A 21,837-nucleotide genomic window follows, 5' to 3' on the forward strand; every position below is an offset into this window, starting at 1 on the left:
AGGGGGAAGTCAGTGACACCTAGTGACATGCCCTGTCATTGCAGCTGGGCCCGGAGCAAGCTGCAGGGTTTGAATATTGCAAATCCACTTCAGAGCAGCTCCCTGGGGAATTAGATGAGCCAATTTTCTCTGATGGGCTGAGGAGGGAGGAGAAAAGTGAGTCCTGATGGCTTGAGTGGACCCAGAATTGTGTGGAGCTTCAGCTCCTGGACTTCTGGACTGTGCCCCTGTGTGGGACGGAGGTGCCTAAGAGCAAGCTGTCACCCTTGTGCTTGATTGGAAGTCAGTTTGTCTTTCTGCCAGCAAATCTGGCAGCGGTAGATTTGGAGAGGAGGGCAGCTGTGTGCTTGGGGTGGGTATGCATGTTCCTTGTGGGTCAGGAAGAGAGGTTGCAACTGGAGGTTTGCAGGAAGGCTGTTCTCTGATCCAGGGGGAGGGCATCTGCATTTGGAGGAGGCTGTGCTGATACTGGTGTGCTTCTCTTCCAGCCACCCATGGGGGAGGAAGGTGGACACAAGAGATATCCTACGACGTCAGGGGGAGATGGCAGGAAGCGCTACCCATCCCAGTCTTCCAGCAAAACGGTCAGCCAGTGCCCAGCCAGCCAAGCCCACAGCTCGCCCAGCCAGCCTGCACAAGAGGATGCCAAAAACCTGAGCCAGCAATCCCCTGCCCCGTCGGCTGCAGAATCGCAGACAATGGGGAAGTAAAGAGGCTGCAGCATCTGCTTCCTGCCGGGGGACGGGGTGGGTTGGTGGGGGACTGGCTTAGAGAAGGGGAGACGTGAGGGGGTGAGACAGGAAGGGGGCTGGAAGGTGGGTGCCCAGGAATAGGTTGCTTGGGAGAAACCAACGCACATGATTTTTTTTTTTCTTTTGTGGCTGGAAAGCAAAGACGATCTGAATCTAAAACACCATTTTGCTATTACAACCCTGACCAGAGCCAGACCCGCTCCCAGCAGACCCACCCTTTGCTTTCCCTTCCCTCCCCTCCTGTGCACACACTCATGTCTTAGCGTCTCTTCAAAAAAAATGTTCTGGCTGGGTTGGAAAGGGGAGATTTTTTTATTATTATATATATATATCAAGTTTTAAATTATTGCTAGAAGTTCGTCTGGATTTACCAAAACAAGTCTGCCCTGTGCAGCCCCAACGACTCCCCTCTGTGTCCTCCCTCGGATTGCAGGGCAGCCTGCTCAGGAAGCTCAGAGGAGCGAGGTTCCCTGATGGGGGACTGAAGCCGCAGTGTGTCACGATGCTGCGGAGCCTCTGATCTCCATGACCTGGTTGATGTCTCCCATTCCATGTATGGTGGTGCCTCTCTGACGCTGACCACCACGATAGGAGCATCGCCCTGTTTGTCTTCCCGGTCCCTCCTCCCCAGCGTCTTCACCTCCAACCTTCCCGAGGGTCTGGCTCTCCCTCTGCCCGCCTCTCCCTTCCATCACGGACAATTTGGAAGTCAACCAAAGGACCTTTGCCAAGGATAGGCTTGTTCTGACTCCTTCCTGCGAGGATGGCTGGTGGGAGGCCGGCAGGTACCTGGACTCGAGCCTGCATGGACGGTGCACCCGCTGCCCCAGGAACGCCCATCGCGTGCAAAGACAGGACTTTGCCAAAGGAGGCTTTCTCTTCCTTTTCCCTTGGGAAAAATGAAACAACAACAACAAAAAAAACCCCACAAACCCTTCTAAGACAACAACAACAACAAACTCTTTAAAAAGACACATCTTCCTTTGCTTTCTTCCTTGGAAATATTATTGAAGAAAAAAAAAACAAAAAAAAAAAACCCACAAAAAAAAAAATGTTGCCTTATGGTGGAGCTGGACTGGGGAGGCTCACTGGCTTCCTGCACCCTGGGGCGCGCTGGGCTCTTGTTCCCTCCTGGCCCAGAGACTCCTCACGAGCTGATCTTCCCCGCGGCCTTTCCTCTGACCCTGCAGCTCGCTTGGATGCCTCCCCCTGTCATGGAGACCCCCTGCCAGCCCTGATTCTCCTGGGGGAAGGCGCCAAGGGCAGTCCAATCCAAGACTTGTGCTCACAAAGTAGTTGAAGCCGCTACGTTGTGTATATACCATTGTAGCATCCTCCCTGCGACAGCGACTCTACGTGCTTATGGCCTCGCTTGGACCCCCGTGCTCTTTCCAGGCAGGCTGGGGCGGGAGGTCGGTCTGCTCTGGTCCGCACCTCCAGTGTGGTCGGGAGGTGAGTGGGGAGATCCATCACAGCAGCTGGAGGGACTGGCCCTTGCTGTGAGCAAGGGGGAGGGCTGGCATGTCCCTGGTGCCGGTTAATGCTACAGCCTGATGAGGGAGTGACGCAGCCCCAGGGAACCTATTTCCTGCAGCTGTCAGTGGCCTGGGGCTGCTGGTGGGACTTGCGCTGGGTGCAAGCGGGAGACCTGCCCAGCAAAGGAGGGCTCTCGCCTGGCTTTCCTTGTGTGTTGTGTCTTGGCGGGCAGCTGCGTGGAATTTCCCGCTCAGGGCAGCGCCCCTGTGCATCTCCAATGGCTGAGATAACACTGCGCTGCTCCTTGCCCAGCTGAGGCAAGGGGATGGCTGCAGAGCTGCTGTGGCATTTACTCTGCTTCTCTGCCCAGCACCGGGTGGGCTTTGGTAGGCAAACTCTTCCCAGGCTCGTGAGCTGCATTCCCTTATGAGCACGTGGCCATGTGCAGGGGTATGTGTCAGAGGGGTGAGATCTGCTCCTGGGGCCCAGAAGTAGTGCTGGAAAGTCATGCTCCCACCATAAGGGTAGAAGCTCCTGTTCAGCCAGAGCCGCTTGCCTCGCTGCTGCTGTGCTCCATCTCCTGGGTTGGGATACCTGCTTTGCAGCTGGCTTGGTTGTGGCTCCAGCACCCTGTCCTTGTGAGCTGCAAAGTGCGCTCCTACATGCAGTGCGGAGCAGACACCTCAGTGGGCTACTCAAAGATGCAGCCAACTGCGTTACCCTCTGTGCAAAATCACAAGCTGGTAATGAACAGCGTTTTCCCAAAGTATCCGGTTGATCTAGTGCTGCGTCTCATAGCTGGGAGGAGGAGTCATCGCTCCCGGGCAGTCCCTGTACTGCTGCGGGGCAGGTGGATGTGAGTAGCCAGAAGCTGAGATTGGAAATCAAGAGGGCGAGCTTGGGCGAGTTGTTGATCAGCAGGGGCTGTGGATGCTCGTGGGGCCCTGGCTGAAGTTATCACCTTCCCGAACTGACACTGCGTCGAAGATGCTGCTTTAGTGGGTGGGGGGGAGGAGGTGGGCTGGTCTGCGTGGAGCAGCTTCGTGAACTGCTGCTAGAACCGAAAGCACAGCTGGGTTTGAGTGAGGCTGGGTAGCTGCTACTTTGCCGTTTCCTGGTGGTGTGATCCTGCCCTGGTCTGTCTGCCCCTGCAACATCATCCTGCAGCTTGGTACCGCTCGCAGGCCCGATTTTAGCACGCCAGCGTGTCTGAGTCTGTGGCTTGCTCTGTTACAGCAGCAGCGCTCTGGGGTTGCAGGGCGGTAACTGGGCAAGACGGGCAAGTAACACTTGTACAGCGCTGCGGCTGTGACTGTTATCTCTGGATTTCCCCTCTCTTGTGAGCTGGAGTCAGATCTCTGAGGTTATGGATGCGGCCGGGTTTGCCCCTGATTTGGGAAGGGGGAGCCTCGGAGGCTGGAGATGGGGGTTGATCAAGGACATTGGAGATGGGTTGCCGGTTGTTCGCAAGTGGAAGTGGGTCTGGATGTGCTGCGGGTGGTCCTTGCTGCTGTGTCCCTGTGCCTCTTTTGTCGGTGTGTGTTCTTGTTTGAAGCTAATTGTCTGCGTTTTAGCAACAAATGGAATAGGAAATGAGGAGGAACAAGCTCCTGCTGTGGAGTTGTTGCTTGTGGAGCAGACTGTGGAATTGCTTGGGTGGTAGAAGAGGTAAGAAATTTCCCAAAATCTGAATTGATTTTAAATTATTTTTTAATTTCTAAGGCTGAGACTCTAGTCTTGGCATGGAAGAGGTTTTTCCCCCCCTCTGCTGAGTTAGTGGTTTGTCACATCAGTGTGGCTGAGGGCCCCGTGTGAAACACCCCTGGGAAACAGGGGATGGTGGGTCAGAAGAGCAATCCCAGCGGTCCCACCGCCCTCCGGATTTGCGGACTGTGTGCCTTGTTTTACTGTCGGGCAGAGCGTAGCCAGGGAGCGAAGACAAGACAGACGTGACAGCGTGAGGTAGCCGTTGCTGGCTTCTGCCTGTCCTCCTCTGGACTGAAGGAACACGGGGCCGTTCACTTCTGCTCTCTGCCAGGGCGCGATGCCCACCGGTCGCGGTGTGGGTGGTGGCAGAGGGCAGGGAGCTCCGCGGTGCTCTGGTTACAGGGCAGCCTCCGGCACCCCTGTGTTGCACGGTGGCCATGGCAAGGCCGGGGCTGCAGAGCGCATGGCCAGTGCCGTGCTGAGAAAGGGCTGACCGCAGCGAGGCTTTCCCCTGTCTTACGGCTAGTACGGGGGACAGGTCTGCAGAGGCGCTTTCCCTCTTGCTGCATACAGAAGGCATCGCACACGGCCGTGTGTGCTTCACCGCCAGACAAAGGGACGGCTCTGCAGAGAGGAGTTTTGCTTTTGAGGAAGCTCTTGTCCTCCTGCTGAGGAGGGAGTTTGGCCTTGCTTTTAGCTTGGGTGCTTCACCACGATCATGTTTTGTGCTTTTTTTAATTTTAGTGGTCTGAGTGATCGGGTATGCCTACGCCTGTGAACGCTGCTCTGTCCTGCAGGTCGCGAGGGCTGCACGGTGCTGGCGCCCAGCCACCAGCACGGCTGGAGGGGAGCCCCGGCTGCTTTCGGAAAGGCTGGGGGAGGCCATTGGGTCTGCAGGCAGAGCGGGGGGAGCGCTCCACATCTTGCCCCTCTTCTCAGGAGGTCCCAGGTTGCTACAGCTGGGGCTCCTTGTCGAGTTCTGTGTGTCAGCCCATCTTTGGGATGCAGGCTGTTGCAATGGGTACAGAGCTCTGGTGTGGGGTCAGGAGTGGAGGTGGAAGGTGTGTTTCGGAGGAGACTTTGTTGCTTTGCTATGCTCATTTGGGGAAACAAAAAAAAAGAAAAAAGTAATAATCTTGCTGCTCTGTTTGCCTGTCTGTCCCTCTTCCTGCTGCCCCCCTCGCACCCCCGATGGTGGCTTGTCACTGTAGCCCTTGGGGTCCCTGGAGTTTCAGCAACTGCTCGTCTTGCTTGGGACTGGTTGACTGTACTGTAACAAAATGATGCATTAACCTCAGTATCCTGCCACGTGTTTGTACACGTTCAGCATGGCAGTGCAGAGGGGGCCTTCTAGCTGTTAATGCCTTTCCAGTTATTTTATCAAATGGGGGGGGCGGGGGGGGAAGGAAAACTGTAAATGTAGCAAGCTGTGTTTGCGATGCTTATTTTCTCCTGTCTCCTCTGAGACTGGTTATGTCACTTTGTCACTGTTTTGAAATGGATGTTAGGCTCTTTTTGAGAGGGTTGCTACACTTGATGTTAAATGCCTCACTGACTTTTTTTTTTAAAAGGTTTCCAATACAGGTAATAATAGATGAATGACTTTTTTTTTTTTTTTTCTTTAAAAAAAATGTTCATCTCGGTGGTGTAGAGCGCGTGGCTGGAGGGCAGCGTTTCAATGAGTAGTTTACAGTTTCACTTTCTGCAGACACTTGAACATAGGACCGATGTATCTGTGACAAGCGCATCCCTTTGGTGGGAAGCTCCAGAGGAGCGGGGAGCACCCTGGGTGCCAGCCAGCCCCCTGCGGCATGCAGGAGAGTGCTGGGGGCAAGCCCAGGGTCCACGTGCTGTTCCCCTGTGGCTCACTCTCCGGGTGGCAGCCCTGCATAGGGGCTGGCTTGTGCCAGTGGTGTCCCTTGCGGGAGGGGGTGCTTGGCACTGCTTGGTCCCTCGAGCCTCCCTGATGCAGCCCCGCTCCTCCTCCTCCTCTCCCAGCCTGTCCCGGTCCCGTTGGGGTTGGAAACCTTTGGATCTGTGGCTCAGAAACCCCTGCTGAGCTGCACCCTGGCGAGGGTGGCCCTCTGCTCGCTTGCCTGGAGCAAAAGGGGTGATGGTTCGATGTGCTGGCTCTTCTCAAACCCTGTGTGTCCCAACCTCAGCCTTCTGTTTCCCAAAACTAGAAAGTGTGTGCAACCTTCTTCAGCTGCATTTATCGTAGAGACAAACTTAAAATGACTCATCACAGACCATGTATCACTTGGGAGGAAAATCTTGTTAATATGGCCCGCTGTACATGATCCATCTTCTGTCGATAGTACATAATCTTTGACCCATGTGCTAGGATCATCATCACATATAAAAGGAAAAGAGAAAAATGTAAAATACTTGAATGAGAGCTTGTATTATAACATTAATATTATTCAGAGTATCTGCTTTCTAGGCTGATGTGATTCATTATTCTAGTAATGCTTTAGTCCTTTGTAATTTGTGGTAATTATGCTTTTTCCTTTTTAATACAAAAAAAATGTATAAAAATAAAAACTTCAAAAGACAATGCAGCCTGGGTTTTCTGTTCTGCTGACTCGCCCTCCCCAGGCGGCTGTGGGTGGATGAACGGGCTGGGTTCATCCTTCTGTGGTTGTAGGGACTGGAGGAGGGCAGGAGAAGAGAGCCGCTTCCCCGGGTAGAGCTGGGCTCACACCAGGTAAGTGCAGCGCAGGTCAGCCCTGCATGCCCTCCCCTCAGAGGGGTTGCTTAGGACATGGGTCTAGCAGTGCTGAGAGGCAGGTGTCATTCTTGTCCCAGGCCCCCAGACAGGATTGAGACTTAGAGGTCCTGGAGAAAATTTGCAGCGTGTCTTGAGATGGGTTGTGTAGATACTTACGGATGTGCATAAAGGTATGGGTGGGTTTTGTTGGGTCCTTTCTTACAGGGTTTCACTGACATCCACACAGGTCAGGACAGCAGCAATGACTCTTTCCCTGGAAAGTCTCTTTCCATGTTTTATTGTTGCACAGAGCTTGTTGTTTTGGTTCGTGCCTCCCTTCGGCATGTGGGAAGCAAGATGAGGCTCAGTGGGAGGAGGTGATGTACCAGGGCTTCTGCTGTGCACCACATCGGCTCCCAGCTCTGCTTCCCTGTCCCACGAGGAGGAAACTGGCTTTGTTTGCAGACATTAGTTTGTGGAGCGGAGGTGAGGATGTGACAACCCTTAATTCAGACCTGTACTGACCTCTCGCACGAAGAGAAACTGCCGGGGGAGGTCAGGCCTCTGTTGCATGTGCAGGGGAGAGTGTTTCTAAAGCTGTAGCCTTGCTGACTTTCCATGGGGTTGCATCCTGTATCCCAGGTGTTCCGAGTCTCAGAAAAATAGTGAATTCCTATCATACGTAGTTACAGTGATCTTGCTGGTATTTCTATAAAATGCTGCTGAAAGAGGCCAAAGCATGGCTTGTGAAAACTGAATTGTTAAAACCTTAATAATGAGAACTCCCTAGGAACTCCCCAAAGCCATGTGGCCCAGATCACATCTGCCTTACGTGTAGGTAGCTAGAGCCAAGGAACAGTGCAAGTAATTAAGGAAAAACCCTCTAAACTTTGTTTAAAAAATAGCTTTCTAGAGCAGTTTTAGGGGTTTTTTTGTGCCTTAGGTAGAAAATAACAGGCAGCAAAAGTGCAGTCATCTCAAGCAGCATGTTTAAGTTCAGCTTCGGGTTTTGTTACATGTGAACAATAATTTGTTTCCCAATTAAAATACTATTTGGCATAATCATTGTCTCTCGCTCTGCTAGTCACTGGGCTCCACAAGAAATGCAGGCTGCTGGGTTCACTCTACCCTCTTGGGTGCCTCGGGGATGCTTTCTGAGAGTGGTGTGAAGCTGAGGAGGACCCTGTGTCTATCGTAGGCTTTGGTTTGTCTGAACACTCTGTCTGTTCCATGCAGATAATCCAGCACTCCCAGGACTCCGTAGCACTGGTTGAACCTGGAAACCAGAGTAAACATCACTGGAAGTTACTGAGGTCACCTGGCCCTTCCTATTTCCATCTCCTTTCAGAGCCCTGACACATCATCCACGCGATTCCTGCCACTGCACTAGTCTCCCTCGCAGCTCTATGGAAACCTGGGTAAAACTTCTCCTGCAACTTCCCTCTCTGGTGCCATCGTTACCCAGAAATGGCAGCACTGAACAACAGCCACCTTTCTGCCGGGTGGCTCAGAGCTGCGGGAGCAGCTGGACAGCCGCATTGCCATGTCCATGTGCTCCCGAGACTTGGCTGCCCTGGGACACGGAGCTGCTGTGCTCCCAGCACTGGGATGCCGGCACAGCCGTTCTGCCCAGAGCGTCTCAGCTCTGCCATGATCCATGTCCTGACACCGGCCCAGCTTCGGAGGAAATGACTGATAACAAGAACTGGCATCGTGGTTTGGGTGTTGCCCAGCATTTGGGTGGTGACAGAGCTGCCACACTGGCTGCTTCTGCAGGACAGGCAAACTGTTCGAGGGAGTATGTCGATGAACTTAGTGCACATCTGGGAGATGGGAACGCTTCTTCCACTACTGTGGTATGTATCCCTGAACAACCTGCTGAAACTCTCCAGTGTAGGAGGAGGCTGGGCATCTCTGCCAGGAAGGGTTAATTGCAATTGTTTGGGCAAGGTGTTATCTGATCAGTGTTACTAGTCCCATGGTACGGGAGGAGGACAGGCAGGGAGGTTCCCTGCAAGCTTATTTGTGTGACTTGCCCCTTGCTCTGCCTTTTTTCTAGATCACATGCAGTGTCTGCTAAACTTCTAGGAAGAGCCTCGCAGAGAACCGCCGCTGACCCCGTGCTTGTGCTGGGGAAAGTCCTGATCCCTGCTGCTTCAGACACTCACTGCTTTCTTTCCTCCCATGTAATCTTAGGAAACTTGAAATGCCCAGCCGCAGCTGTGGTGTTTGTGCTTTGGAGAAAGTCAGCTGGTGGAGGAGGGTAGATGTCAGTGAGGTGGCTGGCAGCTGTATGGGCAGTGGGCTGGGGTCCTCCGAAATCCCGATCTCTGTAACTGCTTTAAGAACTGACAGCGTTCAGCCTGCTACCGCGCAAACTAGACAGGCTTCTCTGCTTGTACCCGAGTTACACAAACCCTCTTGACCCTCAGGAAGGAGCTTTGCCTGTCAGCAGTGCCAGGGCACAGGCAGGAGAGGAAGCTGAGCAGTGCCCATACGTACTTGAGGTGGTGGAAGTCGTGGAACTCTGGCGATGGTAGGAAGGGCAGGTGGTAGCCGCAGTGTGAAATGCTTGTTGTTATGAGAGCAATGGAGAACCATGCTGAGATTGAAACAATATGAGACCCCATCATCATCGGGCCAGTCATGACAGGCAGTGTGTTGGAGAGCTAGAAAAGAGAAGCAAAGGCTACCTCATTAATCAGTCCACAACAAGCTGACTCTCCTCTAGGAGCTGAATTGTTTCACCTGGGTGATAAATTGCATGAGTTTTGCGCAAACAGCACAAAGGGAAGATCCCTCTGCCAATACCTTACTAAAATTGCATAATCATCAAAGAAAGAATTTACTCTGAGCTAACTGAGTTCTACTCACTTCAAAACATAGTCACAGTCCAAGCTCCCTAAGCTTGTAGTAAAAGTTGGATGTGACATCAAACCAGGGGTGTGAGGGCAGCATTATTCCAGTAAATCACCCTGGAGTGAGAGGTCTGAATTTCAGCTTCACCTTGGAATAACGCTGAAGCTGCTCTTGGGAAACGTAGCTGTCAAAGGGCACAGGCCTGGGGACATCTGCAGTCAAAGGCAGCGATGCGATGATCCCAGCTGCATCACTTCATTGTGTCCCACCCGTGGCACAAAGGGCTATGGCTGCCCAGACCAAGCTTACTGCAACAGCTAGGCTCAGCTGGCCTCTTGAATATAAAAAGTCATTCTGCTGCCCAAAGACTGTCAATTAGGGAGACTTAGAGCTGGTGCTGCAGCCTAGGACTATTGTTAACAGGAGATGGTACTGAGAAGTGGCATCTTCTGAAGATGGGATGTGTTTGCATGACAAGTCTCGGCTGGAGCAGCACTGGGAGACATTCCTGCAAACAGTGATCCCAGCCATCAGCATGATAATCATGACAGAATTCTGGCTCCATGCAGTAACCCAGATTGTGTAAGCGTCATATCTCGTGCTGAAAGCCTTGTCTGTGCTCCCAGCCCTCTCTGTGCTCAAGGAAGCACCATTCTGTCAGTTCCTTATCTGTTGGAGGCCCTTGGATCTGTGCTCTTAAAGGTAGCGGAGTTCAGTGTGAACGGGTCCTGCAACCCTTCTACAGCCAGGCTTCTTGGCAATGCAGCTTACCTTCCTCTTCCTAAGAAAGAAGAGTTCAAGGGCCCATTTGCTTTTCCTCTCTTACCACTCCTCCTCATCCCACGGAAATCACGCTCCATGCAGGAACTGGAGGGTGACCATGGGGGAATCCACTTACTATGTGTTCTAGCGGGTGAGCATAAATGGAGACCACGCCAATGGGGGCTGTCCATTCGTGGTGCTTCTTGTGAATGTGCTTATACAGGAGCGGGAGGTGAACAAGCCTAAGTAGAGAAAACAGAGAAATGTAGGTTTTGAGCGCTGTAAGAAGGGAATGTAGAGTAACCCAAGACAGAATTTCTGCTGGGGACTTGCTCATGCCTTTTCTTTAAAATAAAGATTTTAGAGCAGCTGGGAATAAGAGTGTAGGACTCCTGGCTTTCCCCTCTCTCTTTAACACAGAGCCCTCACTTAATGTATGTGTCCACTGACTGATGTTAAACTTAAGTCCGGATAAAGCCCATAAATCAAAGTCCCTGAATGACTGATTTCTCAAACCTGGGAGTACTCCTGAGGGGGAGGCTCACTTTATATTTTCACTGTTTTGACTTCACCTACTGGCAACTGTTAGAGGCAGAATTTTAGGTTCAATGGGCCCTTAAGAAATTGGGGGTTTGTGTGCATTTGTCCAAAAGGGAAACCCACATAGTTCTGAGAATGCTGTGCTTGCTTCTGCGCAGCCTTGCAGGCTTTTTTCTTCCTTGCTTTAGGTTTTTCCTTTAATGTTGGTGTCGGTGCTTAGAAAGCCTGCAGTGTCAGAAGCCAGGCCCCATTTCATAGGTGCTGTACAAGTGAACGGGAGATCAGTCACTGGCCTCTTGAGCTTTTTTTTTTATTCAGGATAGGCAGTCTTGTTCTCCTCTTTTTGAAGAATGTTGGGTTAGAGCTTTTGTGTGAAGCTAGCTGTTTTGTTTTTTTCTTAGCCTCTAAGCTGCTCCACCTTTGTAATTTTACCCATTTTTGCTTACTAGAGTTACTAGCAGCATTGCAGGACCCAAGCCTCATGTTGTAAGGGTGGATTCCAGGACCTGTAAATTTTCCCATATAAATACAAGACTGGTGGAAGAGAGGGGACTGGGACCATTGCTGTTGCAGGAGATGGGTATAAGCTTAAAGGCATGGGGGAAAACCAGAGTCCTGTTCCTGTGCCCGGCTCACCTGTGTGTATAATAAAAGAGAATTTCCTCTATTAAGGTGAAGACACTTAGCTCCACAAGAAACCAGTGGAAGGTGGGTAATTCCTTGCTGAAGGTGTTGCCCCACCATTTCATGATGTAGAACATGGGCACAAGCATCGGCAAGGAGATAAAGAACTGATTACACAGCGCTGTGTAGATGGCTTGGCGCAATTTCTTTGTGTCCACCTGCAAAAGAGAAGTCAGGACTTGAGGCTAAATTGGAAGCAGTGTGGCATTAAGTGGGAGGATAAAGAGCTTTAAGATTTGTAGGCTGTTTCGGTGTTAGTTTTGGGATCAACTTTTTAACAAGCCGCCAATCCAGATCTGATCAGTAGCCTAATTACAGGAACTGCCGCCTTCTCTGCAGTGGATATGCAAGACTCAGCTTGATTCTCCTTGAATACTATCTGGTTGCAAGAGAAAAGCGTAACAGGTTGTTCTTCCTGCTCCTAGCCTAAGAGACTGCAGGAAGTGTTTAGCCAGCAGAAGAGGGAAAGTGAGAAATACTTACAGGATCATTCTTGCCCAGCTGAATGCGATAGCGAGTAATGAAAGTTGGCTTCCCGGTTACATCAGCCACCATAAGGATTCCATTGAAGCACCAGAAAGCAAGGCTAGGAACCAATGCAGCCCCTGTGGCATAAGGAAGGGGCAGAGATGTGTGAATAAATTGAGAGCTATGGCTAAACTGGAAACCAAATACAGTGGCATAGTATCCAGAGGACCTTGCTGGGACCCAGATGTGCCAGCTGTGTATCCCCTGCCCTGAGAGGCTTTAAAATGGAATATGCGTAGGTTCTGACACCTGGAGAAGACCTAGGGAATGGGAAGGAGGTTAGGGTAGATGAGTGTCTTGTAGGTTGAAACTTGCCACACCTGAGGCTAAGAAAGGGCTTTTCTGAGAGGCTGGGGGATCTCTGTCATGGGTGGGTTTTAAATACAGGTTGGATAAGTTCAAGTTGATCCCTGGGACCTTTGAACGTTGCTATCAGGCCTGTTCACTAGCTGTTAATCACAGGCAGAGAAGAGTTTTATAGGTGCTACAGCAAGAGTAAAATTCACTTTAATTTTCAGTAATTAGTTCTACTGAGTCATTCAGCTCTCACAGAAGCAAAGAGTGTGTTTTTAAATGGAAGCCATTTCAGCAACAGCAAAAAGATTAAATTTTAAGTCTGTATAGGGGGTCTAATGATGAACCAGTCCAAAGGCAGCACAGTTACCCTACATCAGCTGTGGCTGGCTTTGAAGCCTACATGTGCTTTTTCAGTGGGAGGACTAGTGAGTTGGGAAGGCATGTCCATGTCCCCCTTTTAGATGTAATACATGGATAGTTCTGCCTACAACAGAGGGTTGTTAACCTGAGTAACTCACCAAGGAGGAAGATTGTCCACTCCTTTCCCTCATACCGGTAGTAGAACTTTAGCCACGTTGTTTGCCAGAAATGGCCTGAAGTGTCCCAGATATTCTGCACGTACCTGTGGGAATAAGTGTTCTTGGTTGCCCATCTTTTCATCATCCACTTTTTCCCCCTCTCCACCGAAAAGTTTCTCCTCAAGCCCCTTTGTTCGAACAATCTTACCAAGAAACAGAGTTCACTAAGGCGGTGAATATGAGTAGGCCTGTACCAAGGACACAGGCAGTGATCTTCATGGCATCCCAGAGCTTCCCTTCCTGTGAGCAAACAACAAGAGTAAGCATGTGCAGCTGTGTCCTACACTAGCATTCTTTGTATTTGAAATGCAGGAGGCCAAGGCAGTCCTGTGATGGCCTGTTTTGTTTCACAAACACTCTAAAGAACATAATAACAAAGCTGTTATGGGATATTGTGTGTAATTGAGGGGGGGAGTACACACACATCCATCTGCCATGTCACCTGAAGTGTCACTGACATGGAATTTCCCTGGAATAACCAAGGGAGAGAAAGTCCACTGATATTCCACCACCCCCCCGCCCCCCATTTTCATCGGGCAGGCTTCTCGGTACCTGGAGGACTATAATATAAGGGGCTTCTGGATAACTCAGAGCAGTAGGCACAGAAGACCTGGGGGTAAGGAATGGTGCTCCATCTCAACACTTCCCTCACCTCACCAGTATATTCTCACTCCCAGTATGTAGTATGCTTTCTCCCCACAGTAGTCAAGAACTGCTGAACTCAGATGATCTGATTAACAGATCCAGTTAATCCAGAACCACTCCTCTCAACTTTCCTCTTTGCTTTGAAGATCGATTCTGAAGTCAGGCTCATGTGCCCAGAAGCTTGCCTTTTTTTCCCCAAGTATAAGAGAGGTTTAATACAGGATATTCCCTTTCTTTGTGTAATTCACTTTGCTGTGCCTTTAGGCCATCACAGGTACAACTCAGCTCTGGTACTGAGAGTACAACTTGGCTGGTAGGTACCATGTGCCATCTGTATAGAACAACTGCACATTAACAAGGAGCTAAAATACTCAACATCTCAAAAGTATGAAGTTCTCTAAATCCCTACTCTCAGTCACAGAAATGTTATCTACTGAAGAAATATTCCTGTGTACGGCATAAGGCACCTGTGATGTTAGTGTGGCTCTTTTATCACAGTAAGGATTTTAACTATACAAAACAACTGCAAGAGAGTCAGAAAATTACCAGTGAAACCTTTTGATTCCAGGAATAAGTATATTCAAAAAGCAGTATTCAATATATTTGAGCATTTCAATATTCCAAACCAAGTTGTTTAGCAAATATATGGCAAATGTATAAATAACTGTCTGTCTTTCAGAGTAGCCCAAGTTGGAAGTGGTTCTGGAGTTCAGCAATCTTTAATTTGGGTTTTCTTAGGTGAATATGCATTATATTTACCTGCAGGATAAATGTTAAAAAAAAAAAATAAAATCAATGCAATTCTAAAATAATACAGTGTAATAACCAGTTAGTGTCTTGTTCATTACTCTGTCCTTCCTGTTTTGAACTGTGTTGTTGTGCTGCACAAACAGACTATAGTAAAAATTGCGTGATTCATAGTTGCTGTCCTGCTTGTCTCCTGTCAGAGAGGACAAACAAGAGGGACAGCTCACTAATAAACGTTGCATGCAGGTGTGTTTAGGGTAATGCAATATGGAGGAATCCTCTTTTCATGGCTTTCAGCACTAAGAGCTTCTTCAAGGTTCTGTAACAGCTACAGAACATTAAACATCGCCCAGGACTTGTCAGCAATATTGATTTGTCCCAGGACAGAACTTTGCTCATTAGCACTGAAACTTTCCTCATTAAAACAAACAAGCGTTTCCTCTTATCCTTTCTTTTACTTTTTTTTTATTTTTTAATCAAGTTAGCAACTGGGAAGGAGGTAATTTAAAGGACTCTTGCCCTGCAGCTTGATGATTGAGCTATTTTAAAAGCCCTTTGGCTAGAAACTGTCTTGTTTTGAGGCTGTGTTTTTATTGCACGTGATGAAGCGATTACGTGAAGGAATCTCATACACTATAATTACATGAGCTGTAGATGCAGCGGAGTTTACATAGGAAAAAAAAAAAAATCTTGTTCATCAAGTCCAAGTGCTAACACCCTGTTTCTCTTCATGCCAACAGCTCCAGCACAGTAGTTTCCAAACTCTGATCCATGGATTGCTTGAGATATTGCCCTTAAAGGGCTTGTACAAGTTGGCAAATTCCTTAATTGCAGAACAGGGCTGCTGCCTGCAAGGTAAAGAGACTGGGGCACGTCAGCTGGGAAACATACTGTTTAGCAGGACCACTTTGAGAACTGGGCCCAGTTAGGTGGCACAGCTTCTGGCTACAGTCCAGCGTTGTGGTCTCTTGCCACGCAAGCAAAGATTACAGGCCCTTCACCACTTGGTGCTGTAGCTGCAGTCCACTGGAAGGGAAAAAATCTAGGAAAACGTTGCTGTAGTGGTAAAAGATGAGCTCTTTGTTGTGCTAAAGTGATCAGAGCGTGGGTGCGTCTGTCACTTATCTTAGAAGATGATTCAACACATCCAGCCTTCCAAAGCACCTGCATAACGCATTCTTTAAAAGATGACCTTGAGCCTTTACCTGCTTCTGCTGCTCAGCCACAGTGGAATATCCAGAGTCTCTTTTCATCTGAAATAAGAGGTGATCTGAGTAAGTGAACCTTGTACAGCTGGAGGGTGGAAGACTACACTGCTGACAACAGCAAATCCCCTCAACTTCGAGCTCAATTGCAAAACTGTAAAATGTTTACTCTTTGTGCTCTGTCCTGTCCTGCTCCCTCCTTCACATTGGCCATGGAGCAAAGCTGAGCTCTTGAGAAGAAAAATCCCCTTATTTCCTGATGAGTTAGTATTGTCCCAGAAGACTAGCGGGGATGCAAGGGTAACAAAGAAAAATGGGAGAACAGCCAAAACCAAAGCTTTTGATCATGGCACTGGCGTGTCGTGGCACGGCTGCCTCCCTTGATCTGGCCCAGGAATACACTGCGCTCGGTAGGAACTGCAGCCCTTCACGGACTGCAAGGAAATGATGACATGGGACATGCGCTCTTCCATAACGACGGCATGCTGTTAAACTAACAAGGATGAAACCAAAAATCCAACTACAACAATGCGAGTTTGTGCCACGAAGAATTAACATAGTAGAGCCCCACATAGTCTTCACTCATGTGGCAGAGGAACTGTAAATTACAGCTTAAGAATGTTGTAGGTGAGAAAATAATCTTCGCTTCAATTCCCGCTATGGTCAATTTGAGGGTTTAAAGTCCTAAATGGACAGGTGGCCACCTTGTAATAAATCTCCCTGCGTTTGGCTCTGGCTTGAGCATTTGTTGGTGGTTTTAATGGGGGGAAAAAAAAAAACCCCAAGGTTTAAATAGCTGCTGGGGCTTGACTGCTATCCATAGCCATGGAAAGATCTCTGTATTTCAGGACGTGCTGTGGTTGTCCTAGGGATTATTGTGTAGCTGTTTTTATATTGCTGCAGTGTTACCTAAATTATAATTAGCAAAAGCTAACAAAACTTTCCTTAAAGTTTTCTTGGTTTCACCCAGTCTTTAAGAACAAACACATAAATTCTAATAATATGAAGGCCAGATTACTGAGGATTGCAGAATTTAATCCATTTTGCTTCTCATGCACAGAGGAATATTCATGCATGGGCAAACTACGTTACCTAAGGTAAAAAGGAAAGTACAAAGAAGGTAGGAAGGCACCTAGCTAAGGTACAAAGAAAAACAGTTGGAAAATTATTCATTAGAAATATTATATTCTATTACCTTTATGATGCTAGCAAGCCTCTTGGGAGTACTTCTCTTGCAGTGTTTCAGAAAAGAAGCGTACACTGCTAAAAAGAAGTCCCCATATTAGCCAGGAGGCTATACTTCAGCTTTGAAATGATAGCTTTACAGGTGTGTTCTTACAAATGCAACTCTGTTTATTTATAGGTGCTTCCAGCTCTGTTTCCCTATGTTACATGTTAGTATGCAGGTCAAGGGGCACAAGACAGAAAAATTGGACATCTTCTTCCTGCTTGGGTTCCTGTTACTCATGGACAGAAAAGGATAAGGCCGGTCCACCAAATTACATACTTTAGTGAAAGAAACAGATGTTAAACAATTCTGAGAAGAAAAAAAAATGAGGCAAAAAGTGATTTGAAACTTGAAACCATGAGCCCGAACTCCAAACGCCCTATTTCGACACTAGGGTTGTATATACTCCTATGGGAAATGCTAACTTTTGGTAGCAGCCTTAAAAAAAAATGTTAACTTTGTCTCCCTTGGCCAGAAAAAGTAGTGTGAGAGGTGCCCTAAGGTGCTATTGCTTAAAATGAGAAAGTGTTAAGGAAGTCACAGTGTCCTGGGACTTCTCGTCTTTCCCCAGACCTAGAGCTCCTTGCCGTTAGACTCTGTGAGCTACTAGAGCCAGTCTAGGAGATCTTCTGTATGTTTTTTTTCTCTGATCTAGCAAGTTTGCCAACCACAACCTTACTGGAAAAAATATAGTTGGACTCTAACATATCTGATGAAGAATACCTGTAAGTAGTGATCACAAATAAATGCTAGTCTGAATAGAACAGCATAAATAACTTGCCACAGGACAAATTGATCTCATTTTCATTTGTAAAAGACCTTCTGATCACAACGATGTGTTTATGTTATGTAACATGCACTGTATGCCCATCTCGTCACACAGGTCCTCTCAGTGCAGGTGTGCCGACTGTCTCAAGAAAACACTACTGATGCTTGAAATATGTCAAGCTTGAATAATCCATTCGCTTTTGAGGCTTTGCTCCATTCTAGCTTTCTTAGCAGCTTGTTCGGAGTTTTGAACAGTTGAGTTTTGACTATCTGTGTGCAGGAAGATTCCACAGCTTCTCTGGAAAATCTGTTCCAGTATTTGCCTACCTTCACTGTAAGGTTTTTTTTTTCCCCTAGTATCTAATCAGAATTTCCCTTGTTATAATTCATATCCCTTGTCCTTTTGCTGTGCACCTCCCTGTCTTCTCTACAACCGCCCAGTAGGGAGCTGAAAACAGCAACATGAAAATATTCTGCTGGGACGGTATAGTAAATAGTGTTGGCCAGATTCTTCTGTGGTTAAAGAGATTATTCTACTCTCATGACCTTGTAGGAGACAACATTAGATCTTAGAGAGGCAGCTATAAAAGGGGTATCTCAGTTACTATTAGCTCCTTGCTGGAAGGCTCATGCTCCAGAATGGTTCCTCCATACAGCAGTGCTGAGTCAAACCCTGCTGAATCTTTGCATGCAAAGAGCTAGAGCACAGAGCACAGTACAAGGTGTGACTCTGAGTTTTCAGTAGGAGAAAGAGCCATTCCTTGATCGAGTCTCATATTCTGTGAGTTTAGGAAAGAGTTAAAATTATAATCACATTTCTAGTAGTACTCCTTTTAAAATAATCAAATTATGATAGAAGTCTTGTGTGGGCAAAGACTTCCAGTTCGAAACAGTACTGCCATGTCTGCTTACCCTCCCTCTCCCCAAAATCTCAGTAGCCTACCTTTATTAAGTCACATTTACAGAATAAAATTTTACGTTATTTCCATTAAAACAAGATAAATTCTGATGGATTAGGTTTTCCCCAACATCTCATTACCTACTCCTTTTTTGTTGGATAATGTCTCTTCTGATTCAGAATATACCAAATACACTAAAAAAGCATTCGTGTAACCATGACTGTTTCGGCAAACAAAAAAGCCATTTAACTGCTTGGCACTGATCTCACGTTGGCATGTTATACAGCCCTGAATCAACCAGTGAAGATCTCGGCTGCCTGCAGCTATTTCCAAATATTAGCTAGAACTGGTGCTGTTTAAAAAAAAAAAGTTCCTTTTCAGTTATTTCAAACTAGTTATCACAAAATTTGATCCAAACCAAATTCTCAACCCTGAAGTAATTGTCTTTCCAGTCAGTCTCTTGACGTTAAAAGGGAAACATACACTAGTCAATAAAGAATTCTAATACTTTTTTTTTTAATTATTTCCATGTATTTCACAATTTGTCCAACAACTGTTCATTAAGTCACAGATCGGTTTTCACTGAATTTTCCATTTCAGGTATCAGAAAAACCTAGTTTGTCAAAGTCATATTTTAAAATGCTCAACATAACCTGAAAAGAAAAGAACTACCATATTTTTTACAATTATTATTTATGTTCCATCACTGCTGTCCCCTCACATTTCTGTTGCCCAGACAGTCCCAAGCTGAAGCTGCACAAGTGTCCACTTCTCCTTGTATTGTACCCAGTATTGTATCGCATTGCATCCTTCCTCTGACACCAGCCAAATAGTCCTGCTGCTGGCAGGTGCCGAGTAACAGGGTATGGCTGCTGCGATGGACTGGCTGCCTACCACAGTTGCTTGGTGTTCCTTTTTCCCTCCTGCTTGAGTCCTCTGTTGTAGACCTTACTTCACCGGAATCAACCTTTATGGTGTACAGACAGTGGAAAACAACCGCGCCTGAGAGAAAAAAGGCTATGACTATCCATGAAAGTAGAGAAAGGAAAACGTAAGGACAACTTAACCCAATCACCTGAAAATTTGCCTATCAATCAGCCACAGTATGTGGACAGACACAGGACTAGACTTTGTGTTTGGTGGATGTCCTACTGTGCCAAGCACTGCACAGATCTCAAGGCAACCACAGTTCCTAGAAAAACTTACAATCATCCTTTAAACAGACACATGACATTGCCTTTTAATTATTTCCTCCAAGTTTCTATCGTATCTTTTCAAGCTACTACACCCCTGAATTCTGGCTGCCCATTCATTGCTCACCTCCTGCTGATGGTAGCCTAGGAGAGGTCCTTTGTGTCTACTCAGAGCCCAGAGTTCAACTCCTCACCTTTCACTACTGCTGTGGACACTTTATGAGGTCTAGGCGAAGGCGACAGGGGTGTGTTTCCCAAGCAGGAGCTGGCTGTCCCCTCCCAGACAAGTCATGTGAAGCCAGTGCCATGTCACTGTTAGTACTGGCAGTGTTCCTGTGCATATGCGCATGCTGTCACTCAGTTAAGCATTTGGAATACATCTCTGCAGGTGAGAGGTTTTCATCAAGAGTTAATGGCTGTATCTGAGAATAAAAAAGCCACCTACACTTTAAAGATAAGCAGGTTTTATAATGCATTAACTCATGTTTCGAGGACAAAATAGCTAGTGCTAGCGCAACTGAATGGGTCAAAGGTGTATTTGTTAAAAGTGGTAAGGGTTACTGTGGAACTTGGCAAAAAAGCAGCAGTCCAGTTTTCGTTGTGTTGCACTAAATCTATAAATTACACCAATGCTGTTGCTACATAGTGTCCTCAACCAGTTACAGGTATTGGTTCCATCTGTAAGGACAAGATGCAAATAGGTTAGCACGTGCTTGGGCTCAGTTGTCTTTAAATATGATGTTTACAAACCATAAAGTCTGTAATTATGGTATTGCAGAGAGCAAGATGCACTGGTCTTTATTATGCAAATGTGGCCTCAATCTGTGTTACTTACCTAATATACAGTACCCTATTATGAACGAAGGTCTGAGAATTGAGGGTATTACTCGCCATAACTTTCCAGATTTATTTTTCCACACAAGGAAAAACAAGGAATATCACCTCTGCCTCACAATTAGCCTTGTATGGCTGTTCGCAGGTGAAGCAAGACACGCTCTTGTTTGGTAAGGAGCATCTCAAGCTAGCAGCAGCTAGAGCTGCAGAGAGATCGGCAAGCATGAATGGTGGTGCCTCATCGTCTGTGCGTGGTTTCTTGTACCTACCACTACATCTGTGTTTTTATCAATTAACGTTTTTCTGGAAGCAGAGTATTCCCAGAACTCCCCTCCCAACCTCACGCTATCTGTCCTCTTAGTATGGTAAACATTCGCTGTTGCCTCATTTCAGATTTAAGACTGTGTTACTGTTTTCAGTGACACTTTCTCTTGACTAATCCTAACTATTCCCTAGTGGGAATTTGTAGAGTTTGTAATTCTTAGCCGTTGCTACTAATTGTTATTTATCACAGACACAACAGACTCAACAGGGAGGAATGCAATTCCTTCAAACTATTTACACATGTGCAGAGGAGGAAGTGGAAATTGGCATTTCAAGAGAGGAGTGCCATACGAACGTTACCCTGAGCTGATCTTTATTTGGACTTGCGCTTGCAGTGGGAGGACTGATCATCCAATAACCAAAAGTGGGTGATAAGACAGTGAATTTCACAGACCTCAGTGTTTCTTTTTAACCGCTCTTCAATTCCGACATGTATTATCTCTGAAATATTTGCACCCAATAGGAACAGACAGCTCAGTGTATTAGTCATAAGGATGTAAACGTGATTTACCTTCCGCTGCAAGTCTGTGTCTAGCACAGGTTGGCAGTAAGCCAAAAGCTGCTTCTGTTTGTTGGCTAGCCTGTGCCCTGCACTGGCGTCATCACCACAAACCCTCCAACGTTAGTGAAACCTTTGCTGTGGCAGGCAAGAAGTCTGATTTCTTCTCAGCAGAAAGGCTTTTTGACCAGACACTTCATAAAATAACTTCTGTTCACTCTCTCCACAGTTTTTGTAATAGTCACTGTTTGTTCCTCTGTTTGAAAAAAGCATTAGAAGGAGAAAAACTATCAATTACCTTTGAGGACTATACAAACCCACACTGATAGCTTCTCTAATGTCGAAGAGCAACCTGAACTTAGCGCACCTCACCTAATAATAAGTTCCCTGCATTCTGAACTATATTTCTAACCATCTGCCAGGGCACATGTGTGCCACCACCTAGTACTGCAGTAGTACACTTCGGAAGCATCTGTGGAGCAATGGAAGGGTTATGAAAAGCTAAATGATGGCCTTGCTGTTACGGTTCAAATGTGTTCAGCAATAGTTGCATTTTTTAACTCTCGATTCACGTTTTAAGATTTCCATAAGTAAGTTTTCCA

General features: G+C 47.3%; 2 protein-coding genes across 4 annotated transcripts in view; one reads left to right on the top strand and one right to left on the bottom strand.

The window, feature by feature from the left end:
• LARP1 (La ribonucleoprotein 1, translational regulator) overlaps nucleotides 1-714 on the top strand; it is a 42,792-nt gene extending 42,078 nt beyond the window's left edge. For all 3 annotated transcript variants that reach the window (XM_059825663.1, XM_059825664.1, XM_059825665.1), the window contains one exon: nucleotides 489-714. In XM_059825663.1, coding sequence (XP_059681646.1) covers nucleotides 489-710 — 222 coding nt within the window. In that variant the 3' untranslated portion in view covers nucleotides 711-714. The remainder of the gene's footprint in view (nucleotides 1-488) is intronic.
• Nucleotides 715-7,711: 6,997 nt separating this feature from the next.
• On the bottom strand, nucleotides 7,712-15,538 carry FAXDC2 (fatty acid hydroxylase domain containing 2). The gene is made up of 8 exons (XM_009822003.2): nucleotides 15,491-15,538; nucleotides 13,042-13,133; nucleotides 12,834-12,937; nucleotides 11,974-12,095; nucleotides 11,443-11,648; nucleotides 10,403-10,508; nucleotides 9,148-9,314; nucleotides 7,712-7,921 (listed from the first exon to the last, which is right to left on the bottom strand). The coding sequence occupies exons 1-8, from the start codon at nucleotides 15,536-15,538 to the stop codon at nucleotides 7,765-7,767; spliced, it is 1,002 nt and encodes a 333-aa protein (XP_009820305.1). The 3' UTR covers nucleotides 7,712-7,764.
• Nucleotides 15,539-21,837: the final 6,299 nt, after the last annotated feature.

Source organism: Gavia stellata, chromosome 16 (genome assembly GCF_030936135.1).
Source record: "Gavia stellata isolate bGavSte3 chromosome 16, bGavSte3.hap2, whole genome shotgun sequence".
NCBI classification, from domain to species: domain Eukaryota; kingdom Metazoa; phylum Chordata; class Aves; order Gaviiformes; family Gaviidae; genus Gavia; species Gavia stellata.